Source organism: Typopeltis vanoorti, chromosome 12, assembly GCF_054136105.1.
Source record: "Typopeltis vanoorti isolate ZY-2024b chromosome 12, IOZ_Tvanoo_1.0, whole genome shotgun sequence".
In the NCBI taxonomy this organism is placed as follows: domain Eukaryota; kingdom Metazoa; phylum Arthropoda; class Arachnida; order Uropygi; family Thelyphonidae; genus Typopeltis; species Typopeltis vanoorti.
In genome coordinates, this window is record NC_143560.1 from 115,982,230 (window position 1) to 116,007,391 (window position 25,162).

The 25,162-nt window shown below is 34.2% G+C and overlaps 1 protein-coding gene across 1 annotated transcript in view; it reads right to left on the bottom strand.

The window, feature by feature from the left end:
* The window catches only part of LOC150101159 (ubiquitin carboxyl-terminal hydrolase 8-like), a 338,380-nt gene that overhangs the window by 56,615 nt on the left and 256,603 nt on the right, over positions 1-25,162 (bottom strand). Inside the window, exon 20 of the mRNA XM_090401220.1 lies at positions 15,244-15,274. Within this exon, the coding sequence (XP_090257346.1) occupies positions 15,244-15,274 (31 nt within the window). The remainder of the gene's footprint in view (positions 1-15,243; positions 15,275-25,162) is intronic.

The window sequence follows — 25,162 nt, forward strand, 5'->3', positions numbered from 1 at the left end:
AACAAGGAAAGATAGAATAAGAAATGTGGACATTAGGAATAGTTGAAGACTAAAAATTGAAGAAATTCTTATGAATTCTTGCTTGAAGTGGTTTGGACATCTAATGAGAATGAATGTAGAAAGAATATCAACAAGAATGCATGAAATAAAATTTGAGAGGAAGACACAAAGAGAAGACCACAGAAAAGGTGAAGAGACCAGATAAAGGAAGATCAAGATAAAAAGAAACTTCAACTGGTACAGTATTCATGAAGGAAGAATTTGGGAGATTTGATCCAGCTGACCTGACAGTTTCTTTTGGAACAGCTGTTGTTAAAGAAGAAGAGAACAATTGTTTTAGAATTGAGTTTTTTTAAGGCTAAAAGAAATGAGGATATCAAAGGATTTTTTATTAAATGATGTAAATTTAAAAACTTATACAAACTAGTTTGGCTCACACTCAACTGACTGCTCTTCAGGGTTTATAAAAAAAAGGTATATAAAAATAAATAACTACAGAGTTGTTCAATGATGAAAAAAAAAAAAAAACTGTTACAGTGGAAATGAATAAATTCATCCTAGCAAAAATGCAAAGTCATATGGCATGCATCAGCTGTAATAACCCAATAAAGAATAAAGCTAATTGTTGAAAAAATTGAAATCTGACATGTTAAAAGATCTAATGAGAGCTTTCCAGATGCCATTATAAGTTCTTAGTTTCTATAAGACACTTGTGTGAATGGATAACTGTTACAGATTCTTTGAGAAGTCTAGAATAAACGTTTTCTTCTAAATAGAGCATGGTGGAAATATCCCAGTCTACTGTATGGCTAGTAGTTGTATGGTGGGTCAGACTATATCATTTTTTTTCTTTTGTGCTCAGTGTCTCCAACACATTCCTTCTTTCTCACTTTAAAATCATGGATTATCTACCCTATGCAGGGCAAACCATGAGTATTCTATCCTGTAGACTCCCAAGTGTTTGTAAATGAGATGCTGTGAATGGTTTGACATCATTCTGATGTTATGATTCTTGAAAATCCTAATAGATAGATTGCAACATATGGAATGTCAACTGAATCATTGTATGGATATTCTGATTATGGAAAGAGGGAGGGTTTGAAAAAAAAAAAAAATCTTAACTGTGTTTTTTTTTTTTTTTTTTGGAATATCCATTAAGAACAAATAAATCAGAAGAAGCTGAGAGTTCTCCTTTCTTAAGCTGAACTTCATTTTATAAAGTAGAAACTGCTCATGAGGGAGTGGATAATGTCTAGCTTTTGAGAAGACTGGCCAAATCTAAATTCGGCCAGCCTAAAGTCCAAAGTTTGGCTCAGATATGTTGATGATATTTTTGCAATTTAGCCCCATGGTCACAAAACATTAAATACTTTCCTTAGACACCTGAATAAACAACACAAATGTACCCAATTCACCACTGAAATCGAAAACAACAACTCTCTTCCTTTTCTAGACATACTCGTCACACATCTTCACTCAGGTTGTCTCTCCTTCTCGGTCTACCGCAAACTTACACATACAGGCCAGTACATACACAAAAATTCATACCACCACCCAACACAAAAACTAGGAGTCATAAGCATCCTCAAACACAGAGCACTAACTATCTGCTCGAATGAACATGGCTACAATTAAAAAAGAGTTCACAAGATCCACCATAAAAATACCATTAAAAACAAAAAAGATTATAACAATGTCATAGCTATACCCAGGGCCAAATCAACACCTTCTTGGGCCCATGGTGGGAAGAGAAATGTGAGGCCCCCTATCACATTTCCTAATATTCAGTAATAATAATAAGATACTCATATTATAGTAATATTAAGATACTCATCAATTTTGAACCCAAGTAATTCACTGGTGGATGTGAAGACAATATTCAAAACAAAAATAACACAACAATTCACTCCTTCCCACCCACACACTTCCCCATAGCAAAACTAACATTATAAAGTGACTTTTCTACATTGGTCATCAAAGTTAATAGTTTGTAAAATCTCATGTTCAATGCTTAAACTTAGGTGGTTTAATTGTGACTGTGCCATGCTGTTTCTTAATTCATTTTTTAGTAATTTTATTTTGGTTCACAATAAGAGAATGGGCCACCTAAAGAGTGGGGCCCCTGGTGGCAGCCGGCTTTGCCGTTACCTTAAAACAGCCCTGGCTATACCATATGTTAGAGGCATTTCAGAAAAAATAGACAGAACACTACATAAATACAACATCAAGACTACCTTCAAACCTACGACAAAATTAAAAAATTCACTCAGTTCTTCCAAAGATCCTCTTCTACACCTGGCCCACACAGGGGTTAACAAAATCCAATGTACATGTAACCTACCCTACATAGGGGAAACAGGACACACTATCCTAATCAGAAAAGATGAACACAAACGATACATTAAATACCTCCATTATGGAAAAACAGGCCTATCAGACCAAGCACTCCAAACATACCATACAATTGACTAGAAAGGCACCAAGTCCCTACACCGCACCAAAACCTGGTTTGAGAGAAAATTTAGAAAGTTGCCCCAGTCCTGAAAATACTCCAGGAGCAAACTTTGTTTGCTTACACTTGGATAAAGGATTAAGCCAAGTATATAATTTCTTGGTATCTTTAATTTATAGTATAACCAAGTGAAAAAACTTCCAACATCTTTCTCTAACCCAGAGTAATTTAATAAGTTGTGATACCTTTTGGCAACTCGTATATGAAAATATGACTTTTGCATTTCTTCCACCTTTATAGCATTACACATGTCCACAAGGAGATGTGCTTTGCATTATGAGATACTAAGTGATGTGAAGTCTTAGCTTCTTTATACCAGTTGCCCCAGTCCTGAAAATATTTCAGGTGCAAACTTTGTTTGCTTACACTTGGATAAAGTATTAAGCCAAGTATATAATTTCTTGGTATCTTTAATTTACTGAACAAAAATGGACTAAAGAATGTGGAGGATCCTTATAGCAACTGGAACAAGCCCAGAAGGAAATCTCAATACGAGAGGACTTTAGAAATGTTTAATGTAGTTCTGTATTTAATTTATTTTTATATTTAATTTTTTTAACTTTATTTTATTCTTTAATATTATTAATTTTTTTTTCACACTAGAGGTTAGGCTAGATAAAAGATTAATAAGCAGCTTAAATTCATTTTACATTTGTAAAGTGCAGTAGTATGTAGCTTGTTTCTTATACATATGTATTTTTCTGATGATGACCTCAATACAGAGGTTGAAACGTCAAATGTTACTTTCCTAATATTAATTGATGTAAATTTATTTGCATGCATAAATTATTTTAACACGTGTGAATGCTGACCACCGTGTAACCTTAAAAGAAAGAATTACACACAACAAATTACCACAGATTTACAAACTGAACCCCCTTGACTCACACTACTCAGTCATCATACTATTGATTACACAGTCCAACACAATTTTTGCTGACTTTTATATGAGACTTGTTTTTTACTAATTTGGGTGCGCTAATTTCAAATATCAAACCCATTTTTCTCTATTACGTCAGGTTTTTCCTCTATGGCATTTTCTTTTTGCTAATTTGTAAGTTTTTGATAGTTTTAAGGAGGCAGTACTATTTAGAGGATCAAAAAAATCGATTTTTTAATATTATTTTCTGAAAGTATGTACTTTTAAAAATCTGTTCCTAACTTTTTATCAAGAAATTCAAAAAATTCCCGAAGATATAGCCTATTATTCAAAGCGGTGCGCAGATCAGAATTGGAGCGCTCACCGCTCTCGCTTGTTAGTAAACGAATAAATGCGTAAGAACCTGCAATGGCACGTACTTGCGCTTTGAATGCGAGAGAGGCCGAATAATTAGATACATAGCTACTTAACAATATTCATTAAAAATTACAAGAATATTTATAAAAAAAATAACAATTTTACTTACACATGAGTTTTTTGGGAATAAATTTTTGTTTGTAGCAATTTCTGCTGTGTGTTCTGTTTTGGCAATCCCTTTGAATACTCCACCAGTAGTCGGCCATCATGTGAGAATCCCATCTTCCTTGGTACCGATCTTCCATAGTTTTTAAGTCTTGATGAAATCTTTCGCCTTGTTCATCACTCTTACAGCACCTAAATTCTCGGGAAATCTATCAAGATGACTGTATAGGAAATGAAGCTTTATGCTCATGTTGCAACCTAGGCTCTGGAAATTTTCAAGCATTGTTTCCATTAGATCTTTGCAAGTCGCTTTTTTGTTTCCAAGAAAATTATTCGCGACCATCGTAAATGGTTGCGAATAATTCCAGGCCTCTTTCTCAATTTCGTTCATAGAGTTGATGAAATTTGAGTTTCATTTGTTTTAGGCAGTTGTCATCGCCTACTTTTCATCACCTATTAGGTCGGTTATTGGCCCCTCTCGCATTCAAAGTGCCAGTACGTGCCACTGCAGGTTCTTACGCATTTATTCGTTTACTAACAAGCGAGAGCGGCGAGCGCTCCGATTCTGATCTGTGCCGCTTTGAATAATAAGCTGTATCTTCGGGAATTTTTCGAATGTCTTGATAAAAAGTTAGGAACAGATTTTTAAAAGTACATACTTTTAGAAAATAATATTAAAAAATCGATTTTTTTGATCCTCTAAATAGTACTGCCTCCTTAAAACTATCAAAAACTTACAAATTAGCAAAAAGAAAATGCCATAGAGGAAAAACCTGACGTGATAGAGAAAAATGGGTTTGATATTTGAAATCAGCGCACCCAAATTAGTAAAAAACAAGTGTCAGATCATAATCAGCAGGAAAAAAAATTTTTTTTGTTGGCCAGTGCTCTGCTCTCTTTCTCAATTCACTGTTGCCCATATCTGGGCAACATGCCCACAACTTTTCCAACAACACTATTTTTCTTTAATTGCCACAACAACTTCCTCAAATCTCTATCAACCCCCCCCCCCCCACAAACTAAGTTATTTGTGCCCACAACTACCACTAATTTTGACACCTGGTCTTTCTTTTTCTGCTGCGCATCAGTTACTTGCTTCATTGTACCACCAGGAAAGCACTTTATTAGTCATCACACCACCTCTAATGATCAAGTCCCCATACAATGATATGACTATCCCTTGTCTCATTCTTCATAATATTAACTTCCTCATTAGCCAATCTCTTCTTTAGATGTTTAATATCCTCTTCCAGATGTTTCATTTCACTTTTCATTTTCAGTGATTCTTGCCTAAGCTCTTTTACTAAACACTTGTTCCCATTTCTAATTGCTCTAATCTATCAAGGCACTTTTCATATACATTAATGCTTTCCTTGTCATTTTGAGACACATAAATTAAAGGCTTGAACACTGTCGGATATACTGTGAGTTTGGTGCTCTGATTAATTTTTCTCTTATGATATTTATTCAACCAGTATACGAGTTTTGCTTTTCTATTATCCATTTCTAAATTTAATTTACTAACTTCAGTAAAAAATGTGACTAGACAGCTGAAATACTTTAGTTCTTCTATAGATTTGCTACTAAGAATGCATTTGTTTTGTATGTTCTGGCCAATTTCATAGTTTTGCCTTATTGTTGTTGATTTTCATACAAAATTTGTTACAGCAGTTATTTTCACTTAGTTAAAGACACCTGCAGACTTTGGCTATATTTATTTAGGCATATAACACCACATGCATAAAGTAAAAATATGAGTTTAATATTATGTTTAATACACTTTTCTTCATAATGTGTTCCATATCCAGTCGAACTAGTTGATTAACATACCCACTCTCCAGCCAATAGTTATAGGTTCAGATTCTGTTATGGGTATGTATGTTTATGACTCCCATTTACTGCAAGTGTGAAGTGGCTTGAAAAAGTTCCATGTCTGGTCTCTAGAGCAGGGTATCTGGTTTATGTAAAAAAAAAATAAAATTAAAATAAAAAAAAACAAATAAAATTTAAAACATAATAATACTAAAATCCTTAGCTCACCCATGATATTAAAGTACTGCAGGTTTACAACCCTTCATGTGTAGATGGGTGAGTCAGTTGGTTTCAACAATGCCCTTTGGTTAGAAAGACTGGGTTTTTATTCTAGGAAACTTTTTTTTCCTCCTGTGTAATAGGTAAACTGGTCAGACATTGCAACACACATACAACTGACAATCATAATACACTTTGCTGATAAGATTAACTGCCTTCTCAGAGCATTAATTAGGTTTCCAAAAAAACAATTTACCTAGCTGCAACAGGCTATTGAACCTAACACATAAATGGAAATGGAAGGGCAGGTGTCACATAATACATGTGACACACACAAGACTGGACAAATATGCTTGCTCACTCACCATAGGTGAGTGAATATTTCCAGCTGATGAGTACTTAAGACTGAACAAAATACAATATTTTTTTTAAATAAAAAACACTTTTCCAACAATGGTACAACATCCCTATGGGCATTATACCTCCCTTACTATACGGAATTCCTATTGACTTACCGGAACATATCATTAAAAAAAATTGGAGAGGAGGGAAAGGTTCTTGGCTGAGTATACTTTTTGTGTGGCAAGTAAGATTTTGCATAATTTGTAGAGCCCTTTGCTCTGCACATTGTTCTAATCATACGATATAACTATTACATTATGAAGAGCTTTTCACTTGGTACCTTATCATTTGTCTTTTTCAAAATTTAAATGCGGATCCTTGACATTTTAACTACTTGTTTTAAAATAAAAATCTCATCCTGATAACCATCTACTTCATCTCAATCTAGCAGGTTCTTCCCGCAAATGTTTCCATGCACAAATGGAAAAACTAAATGTAATTCTCACATATAATTTTAATTTCACTTTTTAAATAGGTACTATGTTAACTCTATTCCAATCATTCAGAATTCATCTTTAGAACCAGCTTAAAGTATGCAATGTAGTCACTGTAAAACTTTTATACTTCCACATTTGAGCATTTCTGATCCAAAATCATCTACTCCAGCTGCTTTTCAAATTTCTGAAAGCTTCCATCTAAAAGAAATGTACTCACAAACACATTTCATTCTTGGTACTTTATTATTGTTTTGACTTTTTTTCTAATATATGAATCTCAATCTCAAAAAAAAACTGCAAACTATAGTTAGATTATCAGCTAAGCATCAGATATGATATCATTTCCAGTATGAACCACAAAGAGAAAAACACTTAAGAACTATTTCATTCAACCAGTTTCTTATGTTTATGCTGAAATATCGAACACGACTCATTATAAATTAAAGATGCCAAGAAATTATATTCTTGGTTTCATTCTTTATCCAAGCATAAGCAAAGAAAGTTTGTAAATTATTCCTCTTTTATTCAAGAATATAATGTCTTGGCATCTTTAATTTATAGTATAACCAAGTGAAAAAAACTTTCAACATGACTCATTGCTGAGCTGTGCTATCTAATGTCTATCACAACCTAGTTCCCAGTTCCTCAGATCTTTAATGTATGCTGACAAAAGCTGGTTTAAAAGAAGATGATTTCAGCAGCTTCTTTAAATTTGCAAATACAGCTGTTGAATTCACAATATGATATAATAGACTATGCCAGATTTGTGTACTCACCATTTCTCTAAATCTTTAATATGGTCTGCTTAGTGAATTTCTCTCTCTTTCCTGAGTATCTCATCCACTTGTTGTAACAGATACCACATAAGCAGAAAATTATACACACACACACACACCTGGTCTTTTTTTTTTAAGGTGGAAAATGAGCACACCAGCAATCTTACTGGTGACTTTTATGTAAAGTAAAGAAATTGCAAGTCGGCAGAAACATTCGATAGCCTTGTAAAATGCTACTGATAGTTTTGTCTGTGTGAGAAGTACTCCTAAAGAATGGCCTACAGCCATTCTTTAGGAGTACTTCCCACAGACAAAACTATTTCCTGTTCCCTTTGTTGTTACCGGATATGATATATGCTCTATCTTTGAATGTCTTTATGATACCTCACTTCTCAGCAGAATGATGGCATGAAGTAGCATTTAAATATCTTTCAATGTTTATTTATTTTTCTGTATATTGCAAAAAAATTGTAAGAAAACTATCTTTGGAACCCAGTTAGACAATGAAAATACCACTGACATAGCTAAGACATTTTTTGGACCTTGTGTGGTATTTGTAAAACTATAACAAAACACTATACTTTTACAAACCTCTTACAGCTAAACTATCAGCCAGTAGTTATATAGAGTCAGTGAAAGAAGGATCATCCTCTTCTGGATGGCATAAAAAAATTTTAGAGTGCAAACATGCGAGTAGTATTCTAAGACTGAGCAGACTATAAAGTTAATAGCTGGTTGGATGGAAAGTATCATCTTGATCAGAAAAGGCTGAATATTTTTTAAGCGGATGAAAAGCTACTGATATGATGTGCTTGTGACAGAAAAGGACAGAGGTAAATTCATCATAAAATATTATTACTGGAATTGCTTACAATTAATTTAAATGTCTTTATTTGTAAAATTTTAGCTAAGTTTCATAGCCATTGTCAATACAATTATAGGAAAACACAAAAAAATAGAACAATTCAATTTCTACATTTACTGGAAATTCTGCTTCCTTCATAAAAAATCCAACAGATTTTAAGAATAAAATTTCAGGATTATCTTACCATGCACAGATTTTCTAGTAAATTTTGATGTATTCTCACTCTTCACAAACATGCCTCTGACAGATACAATTGAATTATTTCATAATGACTTTCCTCCTGATATTGTAAAATTACTTGACTTTGTCATTAATTCAGGATACTTTAGCTGCCAGAACAAACTGTACAGACAGACAGAGGCAACAGCTATAAGGTCTCTCCTTTCCCCAACTTTAGACTGGGGGTCTGGCACAAGCCACTGAAGTAATCAATGAAGTAGTCACTGGTGAAACTGTTGTGTACTGTGTGTATTGGGTTGGTGGTCAACTGAAGCTAATTACTTTATGGAACATTTCAAACAATATATTCTGAACATTTTTTCACCTAAGCCATCACTTTGGTACAGATATGCTGATGATGTGTTTGCTGTATGAAACTCCTCCTTGTCCAGTCTTCATGAATTTCTTGAAAAAATTAATTCAATAAACCCAAGAATCAAATTTAGAAGTAAAAGATAACAACTGTATTCCTTTTCTGGATGTTCTCATTCTATGTCAACCAAATGGTAGTCTACAGTTCTCAGTGTATAGAAAACCAACTCATACTGATAAATACATTGATTCTAACTCACATCATCACCCTTGTCAGCAATATGGTGTTATCAAATCTTCAGTCAACAAAGCCCATAAAATATGTTCTACAGATTCTCTTCTAAACAAAGAAGTTTATTATCAGAACTACCTTTATCTCTAATGGTTACAATGCAAAACCTATCAAAAAAATAATCAATAATTATGGCTGTCTTAACTTGCCTCAAGAACAAATTACTAGAATTTGTATTCCATATGTTAAAAGACTTTCAGAAAAAATGGCAAGACTACTTCAAAAGATTAACTTACAATTCACTTTTTTTTTTTCAGTTCGCAAACTTTATACCCTCTTTATCTCACCCAAAGACAAATATCCTCCTCTTTCTTATCCTGGAGTTTACAGAATACCCTGCTCTTGCAGCTTATGTTATTATGAATGAATTGGTAATTCTGCAGAAATTCATATTGAAAAACATTTTAGCAAAAATAGCAAGACTACTTCAAAAGATTAACTTACAATTCTCTTTCTTTCCAGTTCACAAACTTTATACCTTCTTTATCTCACTCAAAGACAAATATCCTCCTCTTTCTTATCCTGGAGTTTACAGAATACCCTGCTCTTGCAGCTTATGTTATTATGAATGAATTGGTAATTCTGCAGAAATTCATATTGAAAAACATTTTAGCAAAAATAGCAAGACTACTTCAAAAGATTAACTTACAATTCTCTTTCTTTCCAGTTCACAAACTTTATACCTTCTTCATCTCACTCAAAGACAAATATCCTCCTCTTTCTTATCCTGGAGTTTACAGAATACCCTGCTCTTGCAGCTTATGTTACCATGCTGGCATACAGAATTTTTTTTTTTCACATTCAGCTTCATCCCCCCCCCCCTTTTTTATAGATGGGAACTATTACAGCTCTACTCCAATCATCTGGAATTCAACCTTCTGACCAGGCCCTCTGAATTATGCAGTGTAGCCACTGCAAAACTTTTATACCTCATCTACTCCAGCTGCCTTTCTGCATTTCAAGTTTTTGATGGCTGTTTGCCTCAAGTACCGGCACATACCCCTCTTTGCATTCCGCTTGAAAATGTTTTAGTATGGTTCAGTCATTTATTAAGTCATTTATGCTTGTTTCATTTAACAATTTTTCCTGTTGTATGTCACCCCTCTTTATGCTGTGTTACCCCAGTGATATCTACCCTATGTCCAGGAAATTAGCTTATGTCCAACCCATTCCCAAGAAGGGTGAGAAATCCTTAACATCTGCAGCCCAATATCTCTCACTTCTATCCTCTCCAAAGTAATGGAAAGAACCATCAACACCCAACTCCTATGCTACCTTGAAAGTACTCAACTAATAAATGTCTGCCACAATAGATTCTGCCAATGTTGATCAGCAAGTGATCTGCTCACTTATGTCACCCATTTCTTGATATCTTCAATGCTTTAGACTGGGGGTCTGGCACAAGCCACTGAAGTAATCAATGAAGTAGTCACTGGTGAAACTGTGTATTGGGTTGGTGGTCAACTGGAGCAAGTTTGATGTAGAAGATAGAGGTGGGTGAACCTTGCCCGATTCCAGCATTAGTCGATGAATTAGACGATAGGAACCACCATTACGTGCAAATATATATGTGCCCAGTAAGAAAACTGGATGGGAGCTTACTTTGTATTAAGTAAGTTCCCATCATTTGGTCTGTCCTGTGACAAATGAATTGCCAGTTTTCTCACTGGATACATAGTGCATGTGATGATGGTTCCCAATCTTCTAATTCTGCAACTAATGCTGGAGTCTGGCAAGATTCAGTCTCCTCACCCACCTCCATCTTCTACATCAATAACCTGCTCCAGTGTTGACCACCAACCCAATACAGTTTCACCAGTGACAGTACCTTACATTCCTCCTCCTCACTTGGAAAACCTTGCACTCACAGAGCAACAACTTCTGCAGTCCCCTAAATTCTGATATGCAAATCATTCTTTGCTGGGACTTGGATAACCTTATCAATTTCAAAGCCCACAAAACAGTTCTGCCTCATTTCCCATAAAAAAAAAGAACCATATTCTCCTAGCCTTAGCTTTCACAACTGTGTGTGTGTGAGTGAGAGAGAGAGTAAAGGAGTATTGTTTTTACTTTTTTCTATCAACTGCACAATTAGTAAATCACTATCAACTCTGAGTGGTTCAACTCTTAATTTAAAAATAAAAAAATAAAAAATAAAAAAACCTGAAACTTAATTATAATTTAACTTTGCACACAGATTCACATCCCATTATATCACTTATACATCTCATCTTCTAAATCTATTAATTAATCTAATTAATCTATTAATTCATTAAGAGATTGAATCTTCAGGTCCCTTCATCACCAAAATAAAAATATTTAACTTACAAAAAATTAATATATATAATACAATATATAATCAACATAACTATGCAAGTGGCAATGTATATTTCAAATCACAAATGGATGATTGCTACCTTCAATTACATAAAACGATAACTGTTAAAATATCATCCTTTTATAGACAAAACTCCTGGAACTTAAGTCTTGTGAATGTGAATTCTTTCTTGAATTCACAGGAGGAAAATTAACATAAAAACCACTTCCTATGTAACAGCAACATAAGTCAATCAAATTCATCCTGCATCCCAGAACATTGAAAATGTATATTTTCTTCACCTATTCTTTATATATATTTTGAGTGAATCAGATATAGAGTGAATCAATCCTTTCAATAAATTGATTCACTCTATATCAAAGTAACAGCAAACTCCACTGAATAAATAACTAAACCATATCAACAGTTTTATCACTTTAGAACAAATTTACTTTCTATATGAAAGTTTCAACATGCTTCATCGAAGAAATCATTAAAACCATATCAGCAGTTTCATCACATACTGAATTTACTTTCTATGTGGAAGTCTCAGCATACTTCACTAAAGAAATAACTAAACTCATTTTAAAAGTTTCAAACGACTTTTAAGACTGAGAATCCTGAATAAAACGATGCAAACTTCAATGAGTCCATTTCTATATGAACTGAAAAACAAAGTTTCTCACTTAATTCCTATATGGATTAATGACTACAATAAAACATTTATCTCTTTATAAAAAGAGTGCCTCTTTCAGTCTTCCATTTCTAATTTCTCTTCTCATTTCTGTTCAATCTTCATACATTGAAGGCTCAGAAACTCCACAATTATCCTCCTGCTGTGTTCTTTTCCTCCTTCAGAACAGCAGAATACCTCACAGCATCAATTAATGTTCTTTTAACTCTGAACATGCTTGAAAATACAGTAACAGTAGAGCAACTTCTGCTCAGTCAACCATTGTACACTGCCATTATTGATTTCAATTATACTTAAAATAGCAATAAAGTTCTTTTTATAGTGCAGGAAAGTTACTTAATTATAATTTCGAAAGCAAAATTTACAACAATTCGTTGAAAGTTTTTCACTTGGTTATATTATAAATTAAAGATACCAAGAAATTATATACTTGATTTAATCTATTATCTAAGTGTAAGCAAACAAAGTTTGTGCCATTTGTTTGCTTACACTTGGATAATGGATTAAACAGGCAGCCCTCCGTTTACGCCTCACTTCCATTCCTGAAAAAATGGGTGTATGGCTTAAAACGAATCCAATTTTAATGGGAGGTACAAAGTTATGTTCCACGCAGTCAAAAAATATGCACATGAAGTATGTGTAACATTATTATATTTAAAGCTTTGATAATACATACATATATATTTGTTAAAATAAAATTATTAATAAAGAAAACAAAACAAATTATATACAAAAAATATAAAACTTCAAAAAGATATCACATATTTCTATGTTGAAGTTCCTGATTTCGGATCACCTGCATTTTTTTTGAAAAAAAGTATCCAGTGTTAACTGCCTAAATTTTCTTTTTCTTTCTTTAAGGAGTTCAGCGTAAGGTCGAATAGATGCGATTACACTCCTTTTTACGTTCGCACTCCGTTTCCAATCATAGTCCATTTCCCAGAGTTCGTCAGTCAATGTCTCTATGCTTGCAAGGATACGCTGTAAATCGGCCGTTTTTATATCTCTCAGAGGACCCTCTTCGTTTTCTTTCTCCTCCTTTGGATGTTGACTTAATTGTTTGGCTAATTCTTTTAAGTCTTCATTGGAAAGTGGTTTATCATGGTTCTCGAAGACTTCTGTCACATCTTCAACTGTAATATCATCCAATCCACCTCTGTCGCAAACTTGGTAACATCTTCAATAACGTTTTCCTCTTTCTCTAATTCCTCGAAGTCGTGCATAAATGCTGGAAGAAGTTTTCTTGATGCTGTTAATGCCTTGATGTTGTTAATGCCCTTCAAAATATCGAATGAGACCAATAGTCTTTAATAGTTTTTCCTGAAGTGTCCAAGACTCTTACCATTTTAAGAAATGTTATACGGAGGTAATAGGCTTTGGAGATTGATATAATCCCCTGATCCATTGGTTGCAAAAGCGACGTTGTGTTTGGGGGCATGTAAACAACCTTGACATCCAATAGTGTTCTTACTTCAGCAAGGTTTTGAGGATGTCCAAGAGAAGCAATGCCTTGGCTGACAAACTGGGCCACTTCAGGTCAACAATCATTTATACCATACTGAGATGGAAGTGCAGGGAGTCAACTGCAAGTGCTACCTGCAGATGACTCACTGAACATGACCATAGGCTGCTATGAAGGATAATATGTAAAAAAACTGCCATTCATCAGCTGACACGTTGAATGCAGAGATCCAAGTGTCAATTGGAATGCAAATTTGTACAAAAACATTCAGAAACAAGGCTCACAACATGGATTTCCATGGTAGCGGTATGCAAGCCCCACATTACCCTGAACCAACATGCAGCATTGTCTTCAGTGGTGCAAAGAGGGATGTGAAAACTTACAAAGCTATGTTATGGAGCAACGAATCACGCCACATCCTTTGCTGAGCAGATGAATGCGTATGGCAGATGCCCGGCGAAAGTCTCTTACCAGAGTGCTTAACTCCAACTATGAAATTGGAGGTGGTGTGATAGCATGATCCTGTTTTTCCTGACTTGGCCTCAGACCTGTGTTTATGATGGTACAAACCTTGAACTTCGAGAGATCTGAATATTCTATACAATGTAATGCTTCCTGCTCAGTAATGTTTCTAGGGAAATGACTATTGTCTCTTTCAGCAAGACAATGCACCATATCACAAGGCTGCTGATGTAACTGCATAGTTTGTGGACACGAACATCACTACACTTGACTGGAATTCACAGACTTCTAAGAATGACCACTGTCACCATTTTAAAATGCTAGTCTGTAGACAATTATTTTGCAAGGTCTTTTTTTTTATAAATTGATTCACTAATTGGATTTCTGTTGCAATCATAAACAATCAAACTTTCCATAAACCCATTTTAAAATGTGTGCATTGATATAAAACGTCATTCTTATACATTGTTTTCAATTTGCATAAAACTTTCTGAGTTTGGTAAATGCAGAGGTAAAGAAAGAATCTGATAGAAGTATATGTATTGGTAAATGGAATTCGTTTGCAGTAGGTAAACAGTGATGAAATCATGTCATGCAGAGCAAAATCTGTTTATTTGCAGAAACTGTAGAAAAAATCCATGAGAAAATTCACCAGAAATTTCTTTGAATTGAGGGAGTGGATGACAGATGGAATAATTTGCCAAACTGAATAGATAAGTTAGATATACTAAACATATTTAAATCAAGACTTGTCTATGTGAAAATGCAATTTTGGATTCCTACAGTTGGTCGTGGGCTTCATATAGCCGTGATGATACAGCTGACTCTCGCTTCAGCAAACTTGTAAAAACCATAGGATTAGTATGATAAGACAAATAGTTTATTATAGTGAATATCCATCCTTAAGAACCACATTCAGAATATATGGGTTGTTAAGACTTTTTTGGTGGTCTGTTATAATGAGCAAGTTAGTTACAACTGTTCTATAATGAGAGTTCACCGTAATATTAATATATATGCATGCAAATGAATAAAAACAATGGATAAGAAAAACACTTACAATGACCACCCTCTAAAGTTCCATAGTGATTCTGTTAAAAGAAAATTAATATGTTAGCACATTTACTATAACCTACAAATAACTATAAGCTAGCTATTAATATTTTCAATTTTGATGTTTTATAATCCAAATAAAAACAAAATTCTTTAGTAAGGATAAATTAATCATTTAAATTGCACTATGCATTTTTAATAAAATTAAATGCTCTTCATAAATGAGAACTTTAAAAAAACCAGAACTTACATTAAGCATTTTCCATCACCTCCTCAAATTCCTGATATGCCTCCTCAATGAGTGTACATATACAGGATACAATGATAATACTATATGGTCATCATCATCATTTCCTGATATGTACCCACAAGGGGTGTTCAGGCTACTATGACCATAATTACATGATTAAGTTTAAATTATTATTAATCTATAAACAATTTTCCACCAAGTTAGTCTATTACTTGTCAACACTTCAATATTGTCGTATCTAAAATTTTATACTTCTAAGGCATTTCTGATCAAATCAATCCACAGAGACTTGGCTTTCTTCTGGGTCTTTTTTTCCTGCCATCTTGGCAACACCTGTTCTGCTAAACTTTCTTCTTCATTCTATTTAAGTGACCATATCACCTTAGATTATTCCTACTCATCCATTTTTAAATACAAACAATATCAAGTTCCTCCCTAATGTCTTCATTTTTAATGACTTTGCCACTGATGCTATTTGCTCAGGCCCCTAATTTTCTAAGAATTCTCATATCTGTGGTCTCTAATCTTTGATCAAGTGCTTTATTTCTAACCCAACTCTTAGATCATTAACCTAGAACTGATCTGAACACTGTCTTGTATACTGCTAATTTGGTGTTTCAGCTAATTTCGATGTTATTCCATACAAATTTATTCAACTGACTCCCTCACCATATCAGCTTTGCTTATTCTGTTGTTTTCCAAAGTTAATTTGCCATCTTCATTAAAAACTGTGAACATAGAAAACTTCATCTGCATTCTCCATTGAGAATGCAGAGGAAGTTTTCAATAGTTTTGGTCTTTTTTTTATTGCTGATTTTAAATTTTCATGACAAATTTGTTACAGCTGTTATGCAATTTAGTTAGAGAATCTTGGAGACTTGCACTGGAGTAATTAAGGAGTACAACATCATCTAATTTAATATCAGATTTAATGCCATTTTCTTGCATAATGCAATCCATATAGATAATAAATAAGAGTAGAGATAACGTGAGGGACCATATACAGCACTGGGCAGATGAGGGTAATGTTATCTGTGAGAATCAACATGAATTTGTTAAGGGGTGCTCTTGCTTTAGTAATATGATTGCCTTTTAATTATAAAGTGACAAGGGCAGTTGATGAGGGGAAAGGCATATACTGCCATTTTTTTGGATTTTGCAAAGGCATTTGATAGGGTACCACATGATAAGCTGATACGTAAGTTGCAGCACATAGGTTTAGATGTCGGGTTAGTCAACTGGATTTCAGGAGGCAGAAGGTTACAAGTGAGGTTCCACAGGGCTCAGTACTGGGATCTGTATTGTTTAACCTTTATATCAATGACATTGTCAATGAATTGCAAGGAGATATTCAGTTGTTTGCAGAGGATGTGAAGCTGGGCAGAGTTATTAGTAATAGTGCAGATGTGGCAGCCTTGCAAGAGGATTTGAATAAACTGGACAGATGGGCAAATGAATGGGGGAGGGTTGTTGGTTTAATGCAGCAAAATGTAAAGTCTTGAACTATTGGATACATTGATGGGAGATTGCATACTCAATTGGAGGAGCTGTACTGGAGGAAGTAGGGGAGACAAGAGATCTGGGGTGATGATTGATAGAAAACTGAAATTCAGGGAGCATATTGGAAAGGTGGTGAAGGTAACCCAGAGGATTGTTGCAATACTGAGAAGGACACTGACCTGCAGAGATAAAAGTGTTATCATTCTGTTGTACAATACAAGACTCTGATCAGACCACACTTAGACTATTGTTCTGAAATTTGGACCCCAGGATTTGAAGGGAATAAATTAACTGTGGAAAGGGTATAGAGGCAGATAACAAAGATGGTTTCAGGACTGTACAATGTTAGTTATGAGGATCGGCTGAAGGAATGTGGACTGTAGAGTTTGGTGGATAGAAGGAGAGGTGATATGATCAAGACTTTTAAACTGTTGAGAGGCAGTTACAGGGTTGACACTGGGGAGGTCTTTCACTTGGTGGAACAGCAGGAAGGAGCAATGACAAGGGGCCATCCCTAGAAGTTACGAAAGGAAGCTGTGAGTAAGAGGATGAGGAGTGGTTTCTTTGCATGGAGGGTGGTTGAACTGTGGAATGCATTGCCTGATAGAGTGGTGAGAGCAAGAATGATCAATGAGTTGAAGGAGTGGTATGATAGACTTTGTGCTTCCTAGGAAGGTCCTCCCATGATGACTCTTTTGACTCCATGAAGGCCTGAATAATAATAATAATGTGCATCCTTGTCTTATCAATGATTTTACATCAAACCATTATTCTGAGATTCCTTCAATTCTAACTACTGATTCATAGCTTAAATATAGAATACATACTGCTCTATATAATGTTCAATTTACCCCATATAACTGTAGTGTTTTGAAAAGCTTTTCTCTAGGCACCTTGTCATATTCCCATGATTTCTCAACTATTTGTTGTAAAGTGAAAATCTGACTGTAACAAACTATTTGAGCTTGTTCTTCTTCAAGTTCCTCTTCCAAAATTTTTCTCAGTCTGTTTTCAAGAATGCTTGCATATTACCTAGAACACTTAAGCAGAGAAATTCCTCTGTAATTCTCATATTCAGCTTTCCCATTTTTTATAGATGGGAACTGTGAGAGCTTACTCCAATCATCTGTTCCAATTACATCTTCTGACCATGCATTCTGAATCATGTAGTGAATATCATCTACTCCAGCTGTCTTTCTACATTTGAAGTTTTTGATGACTTTTTCTACTTCAAGTGCTTATCAGTACTCCTGTTTACATTCCCTTGAAAATTTATACTGCTGTTTCTGTCATTGGTTGTTTCATTTAACAGTCTTTTAAAAGTAATTACTCTAGACATCTAGGATATCCTTATCTTCAGTTTTCATGTCACCTTTATAATCTTTGATTCCTTTTACAGTACTCTTGCCACCTTCCTGACATTTATCTTCTATATTCTTAGAGAAGTCTTCCCAAGACTTCTGTTTAGCTACTTTTACACATAGATTAGTTCTCTTACTTTTTTCTCTGCATTATTTTAGAGCATCTGCGAACTTATTTGCTAGGAGCTTTCAGTTTTGCATTCTTCTTTTCCAGGAGTGCTTCTTTAACCTCTTGCGTCCATGATGGTGTTCTTATCTTTCAATCCTTGCAGTCAACTTCACCATATATCTCCCTTTCTGAATCAATCAATGTTTTTTTTTTTTTTTTTTCAGAGTTTGCCAGTAAGATTCCTAGGTTTGGTTCTTGTTTTCAAACTGTTTCATTTTTTCAATAATGTTTGTATAGATGAGTTTATACAAACATTACTGAACATTATTATTACCTGTAAAAGCTGTTCAACTTTAATTATTTTAAAAACTTTCTTAGATACCATTCTTTTCTATGAGGATACTCATTTTTATCCTATTTAGAACTAAGTGATGGTCCTTTCCAATTTCAAATCCTCCGTACACTCTTGCATCCTGAACCAGTATGAAGATATTGCTATCAACAATGACATATTCAATGAGCCTTTTCTTAATTCTTCTGCCTTCTCTCCACATGAACTTGTGCACATCTTTATGTTTGGAACATGGTGTTAGTAATGACCAGTCCATGTCCTCAGCAGAAGTCTAACAGATACTTATTATGATGAGACTTGCCCTTTTCTCCAAATTTTCCCAAAATATCCCTATATGCCTGGTGGGATTCATTTCCTACTGTGCTGTTTAAATCTCCAACAAGGACCACTATTTCAATTTCATTATGTCAACTTCCTGCTCTAATGACAAAAAATTCTCCACTTCTTCCTTAGGAGAACCTTTTGTGGGATTATAGACACAAATAAGTTTCATTGCCCATTTCCCTTTCCCCATTATGAAGTTTGACCACATAACTTTCTTGAAACTACCTTCCAATCAAGATGATTATCTTCATATCTGATGTTGAATGCTATTGCTACCACCTTCCTTTTCTTGTTCGTTATGTTGTTATTGCCCAAATACATCCTAGACTTATTTAATAAGGTCTCATCTGTTTTCATCTTTTTTGTCTGGACTTTTTGAATAAAAGAACCACATGGATCTAGTTATCTCCATGTGGTTCTTTTCTTCTGTAAGCTCGATTTCCTTTCTATTAATATTACTTATACCAATGGTTCCTATCTTCAGTTCTTCTGATGTGTTTGTTCTACATGGTTACGTTTACATTACTACTAACTACTACTACTAATAATGTAAAGGAAAATTACTACAATCTTCCTTTATAGCCTGTCATCTGGAAGGATTCCATTAATGTCATATCATATAATTTAGTCTTCTAAGGCACTTCTCACTGCATCAAACCACATAGGGCTTGGTCATCTTCCTATGGCTTCCTGCTACCCTGGCATGAAACACCCTTTGTTAATCTTTCCTCCCACCACATACCACCTAAGATTAATTAATTGCAGCTTATTTCGAAATTTGTCCAATTGATTTTTAATGCCATTTCAATGCTCAAGATTTATTTCTTATCTGTGTAAACTAATTTTTTTCAAGATGACAGCCATCTGCTTTAGATGTTCCGAGTGCTCTACCCTCTAGGCCCTAGGCTAAATCTACAAGTCTATTTTGTGTTTCATTTATACATGTGATGAAGTATGCATGCCTCAAATTACCTTCACTGAAGCATTTCTTCTATGGAAAAACTTGCTTCAAATATTTAATAATAATAATAATAATAATAATAATAATAATAACAAACAAAATAAATAAAAATGGCTGATTTTGAATGCCAAAGAAAGTTATATGAGGATCAAATAAAACTATGAATTTTTTATGAGAGATAAGCCAAACCCTATTAAGCAAAACTGATTCCATTCTGCTATTTTCATATTTTCAGCTTAGACAGCCTTTTGAAAAATCATAATTGCTTTGTTAAATCTTTCAGCAGACGTAGTACACCAACTTATCAAAGCAATCTTTTAGGACTTCTCCTGAGTGACATGAAAGAATAGAATTTCATGTTTAGAGCTTTTACATGTCACCAGCATTAATGTAAAAATAGAATAAACATTAAAAATAGCTTTTATTTATTTATTTTTTTAATACTAGTAACTTAGCTATCAGGACAATGTAATTTCATTGTGCTAGTTTGCAAAGGATAGATGCACTACACTGCAGTTTGAAGTGATAATAAAATATGAAGTTTGATAATAAAATTTTATTTTATTTTAACCAATTATATGCTGGATAATAAAAATAAATGGCACTCATCACTTAAACATCATTATTTATTTTTACAAAGAATGATCTTGTTGTCAATTTTAATAGTGATTGCAGAGTTAGTCAATTTTAATTGTTACAATTGCAAACACAGCAGACAATCTTTCAGTTGTAGTAAAATAGCTTTTGATGCTAATTTTTAAGTGACTTCAAACTTTTGAAGCAGAATGGTGGATAGCTACATTTTTCTCATTGAGTGAAAACAAGATGTTAAACATTTTTGTGTTGTCATTTTTCTATTTTCGATATGAAACATCCTTATGTACATAGGAGTAAACTTGGAAGATCAACGACAGAACTGATAATGGAAGTAACTATGTTATTGTTTGGAAATAACTGCTGCAACAGAGCATGAAGTACTGATTCAAGTCTCGAAGATGGGCTTCTTGCCAATAACTGAGAATTTCAGAAAATCATGTGACCTCCACAAGAGTCATGTGACTGCCATCATATCCACTGACTTCAGCCATGTAACACACACTAAGCACATGCATTAAACACTATGCACATAAATTTCAAGGGGGAAAAAAAATCAGCAAGAAACGCAAATAATCACTCAATACATAACTAAACCACAATTAAAAGGAAAACAATGGTAAAAGAGAAAACAACCAAGAAAAAGAAATACAATATAAGTTATATTGTAATACAAAACAAAACAGGAAAAGATACCTTCATCTATATAAAAAACTTAATTTTTTCCTGTAAATTTCATGAAGTTCTGTTCATTACAGAACAGATATACCACAATTACTATAAATATCTGAATAAAATGAAAAGCAAAATTACAAATCGTTTTTGTTCTCAATTAATAGTTCAGATACAATGGGCCATGAAGAGAGGGAACTTACTCATCATCGATTTCCTGATATGTACCTCCAAGGAGTGTTCAGGTTATACTATGACAGCGCTAAATGATTACATTTACATTATTATTATTATTAAGTGACACCTCCAGGGAGTCCAAAGACTTATCGAGGGAGGGCACCTGCTCTACAACTCTACCACTCTGTCTCCACCAACTGCAACTATCTTCTTCATCTACACTAATGCCATCTACTGCTGACCACCACCACTAATATTTTCACAGACAATCACAAATATCCATGCCCAGGGTGGGATACAAACCAGCAGCCTTTTGGCTGGAGAGCGAATATGCTAACCACTCAGCCAACCAGGCTGGCTTAATATTAATCTCTTATCAACAATTTTCCCCCAAATCAATCTATTACTTGTGAGTTATCAATCTATCACTCCAATAATGTCATACCCTAACATTTCGTGCTTCTAAGGCACTTCTGACGGAATCAATCTATCTAAACTTTGGTCTTCCTCTGGGTCTTTTTTCCTGCCATCTTTGCATTAAACACCTGTTTTGCTAATCTTTCTTCACCCATTCTATTCAAGTGGCCACCTTAGATTAGCTCTACTGATGCATTTTTGAATGCTAATAATGTCAAATTCCTTTCCAATATTTTCATTTTTAATATGACTCAGCCATTGATACCATCAGTTCACTCCCCTAATTTTTCTCAGAAACCTCATATCTGTGGTCTTTAGTCTTTGATCAAGTGCTTTATTTCTAACCCAACTGTCAGATCCATAACTGAATTTAATTTAAATTAAATTTCTCTCTCTTATTCCACATAAATTTATTCAGCTGGTTGCCCACCACACCAGCTTTGCTTATTCTGTTGTCTATTTCCAAATTTAACCTGCCACCTTCACTAAAAACTGTGCCTAAATAGCTGAAATATTTTACTTGTTCTATAGGATCTCCATTCAGAATGCAGCTAAAGTTTTCTATGCTCCTGCCTATTTTCATAGTTTTGATCTTTTTATTGCTGATTTTCATTGCAAATTTGTTACAGCTGTCATTTAATTTTGTTAATGAATCCTGGAGACCTGCACTAGGTGTGTTTAGGAGTATAACATTATCTGCATAAAGCAAAGAGCTAAGTTTGACATCTCCAATTCTAATATCATGCTTGTTGCCACTTTCTTTCATAATGTAATCCATATAGATGATAAATAAGAGTGGAGATAATGTGCATCCTTGTCCTGTCCCCTGATTTTACATCAAACCATCTGCCTGTATTTCCTTCAATTTTAACTGCTGATTGACAACTTAAATATAGACTATGTATTGCTCTGTATAGTGTTCCATTCACCCCATATAATTGTAGTGTAATGATTTTACATCAAACCATCGTTCTGGAATTCCTTCAATTCTAACTACTGATTTACAGCTTAAATATAGAATACATATTGCTCTGTATAATTTTCCATTTACACCATATAATTGTAGTGTTTTGAAAAGATTTTCTCTGGGCACCTTGGCATATGCTTTTCCAGATCTCCAAAACTTAAACTTAAATATGGAATTATCTCTGTTCTTTGCTTTGCCAGCACATAGAACAGACTGCTACAATATGTTTGACAATCAAGGTGTTATTCCTGTAAATTAACTGTATAATTGTTGCATGAGTACCGAGACTAATCATCAAAAAGAGAAAAGCATACTGCATTATAGCAGTCTGTTCTATGTGCTGGCAAAGCAAAGAACAGAGATAATTCCATATCTCTAGCCATCATCTCCCCACCTCCAGGTTAACATTGCCATCATTCAGAGAAGTCATGAAAAAAATATAAAGAGAAAAATATGCACCTGCCAGCATGCACAAATGATGTTCTATGTGAAACATCTTTATGTGCATCCCCTTCTAATTTCCCACATGAAGTAAACTTGAATCATATATGTCACAAAATCAGGTGATAGAAATAACCACATCAATGACAGCTACCACCCAGCCAGCTGTGGCAGCTTACATTAGTCTCTATCTGGTACTGCTTCAGTATGGAGTGACCAGCTGGTGGTAACATCAAAATAAGATCAGAAACAGAAAAGAATATGAAATAGAAAAATAGGAGTAATCAACATAACTGATGTTACTGAAACAAAGAAGACAAAAACAGATGAGATTCTTCTAAATAACAAACACAAGATGCTACACTTAGGCAATGGTGATGAGGGAAACAAAGGAGTAGTTATAGTAATAAAATAAAATGATGTGGAAAAACATTAAAAATAGTGAACTGGACAATAAGACCAATTTGTGCCTATGATGCCATAGGAGGTTCTAGTAAGGGAAGCAGTGGATGATTTCAATTATCAGAGAAGGCAGCAAACACAAAGAAAAAAATGATGGTCCTTATTGAAGATTTTAACAACAGAGTAAGAAATGAATATTAGCCATATAGAAACAGTGGAGAAAAATTTGGAGAAATGAGCAAAGCTAATAATTATGGTTAATAAAATAGGAAAATTACATATTAGCTCATCTGTCACCCAGCATAAAAAGGGACGCATCCTGGACTTAGGCAGAGGGTCTAGGTCGAAAAATATGCTACAGTCTCCACTAGCTACAATGAGTCTACCTACAGTGCAAGAAGAATATTAGTAGGAACATATAACTGCAGATCTCTATGGGATGATGATAGATTGGAAGAACTGATGAAGGAATTGGACCATATAAAATGGGACGTTGTGGGCCTTTCAGAGATAAGAAGGAAAGAAGAAACTCTCATGCGATTAAAAGATGAACATCTACTCTACCACTGTGAATGTTACAGAAACTCAACTGGTGGTGTAGGATTCCTAATAAATAAAACAATCAAGGACAATGTCCTATTTGTTAATAAAATAACATCAAGAATAGCTGAACTACATCTCTTCATAAATAAAAGATACCAACTGAAAATTATACAAGTATATGCCCCAACTACAGACCATCCAGATGAAGAGATAGATTATTTAATGTGGATTCTAATGTGAAACATTAGAATCCACATTAAATAATTCTAAAGAATTCTACAAAATTATAATGGGTGACTTTAATGCCAAGATTGGAAGCAGAGATGAACATCTGAACTCCATCGGTAAATTTGGATTTGGACAGAGGAATGAAAGAGGAGAAAGACTTATTGAATTCACAGAAGAAAATAACCTCTTTATTATGAACAGCTTTTTCAAGAAGAAAATCAACTGAAAATGGACTTGGAGAAGCCCAAATGACAAACTTACAATGAAATAGACTTCATCCTCTCCAACAGAAGATATATAATAAATAATACCGAACTTCCTGTATTAACAGATTTAATACAGGAAGTGACTACAGACAAGTAAGGGCAAAAGTATGGATCAACAAAAAATGGGAATGGAATAAGCTCATAAGAAAAAAGTCCAATTTAGTAAATCTACAAAACCTCTACCACAATAAAAGCTGTTATAGAGAATCACTCAAAAATGAACTAAAAAAGCTTATAAAAAATAGAGATGCAATAATCAAAAGAATTCAGGAATTTTATACTGAACTCAATGAAGACAAAGACAGTGACATCCAAGATTCATCTATGGATAACTCGAGTGCAAAACTACCCTTCTACACAGA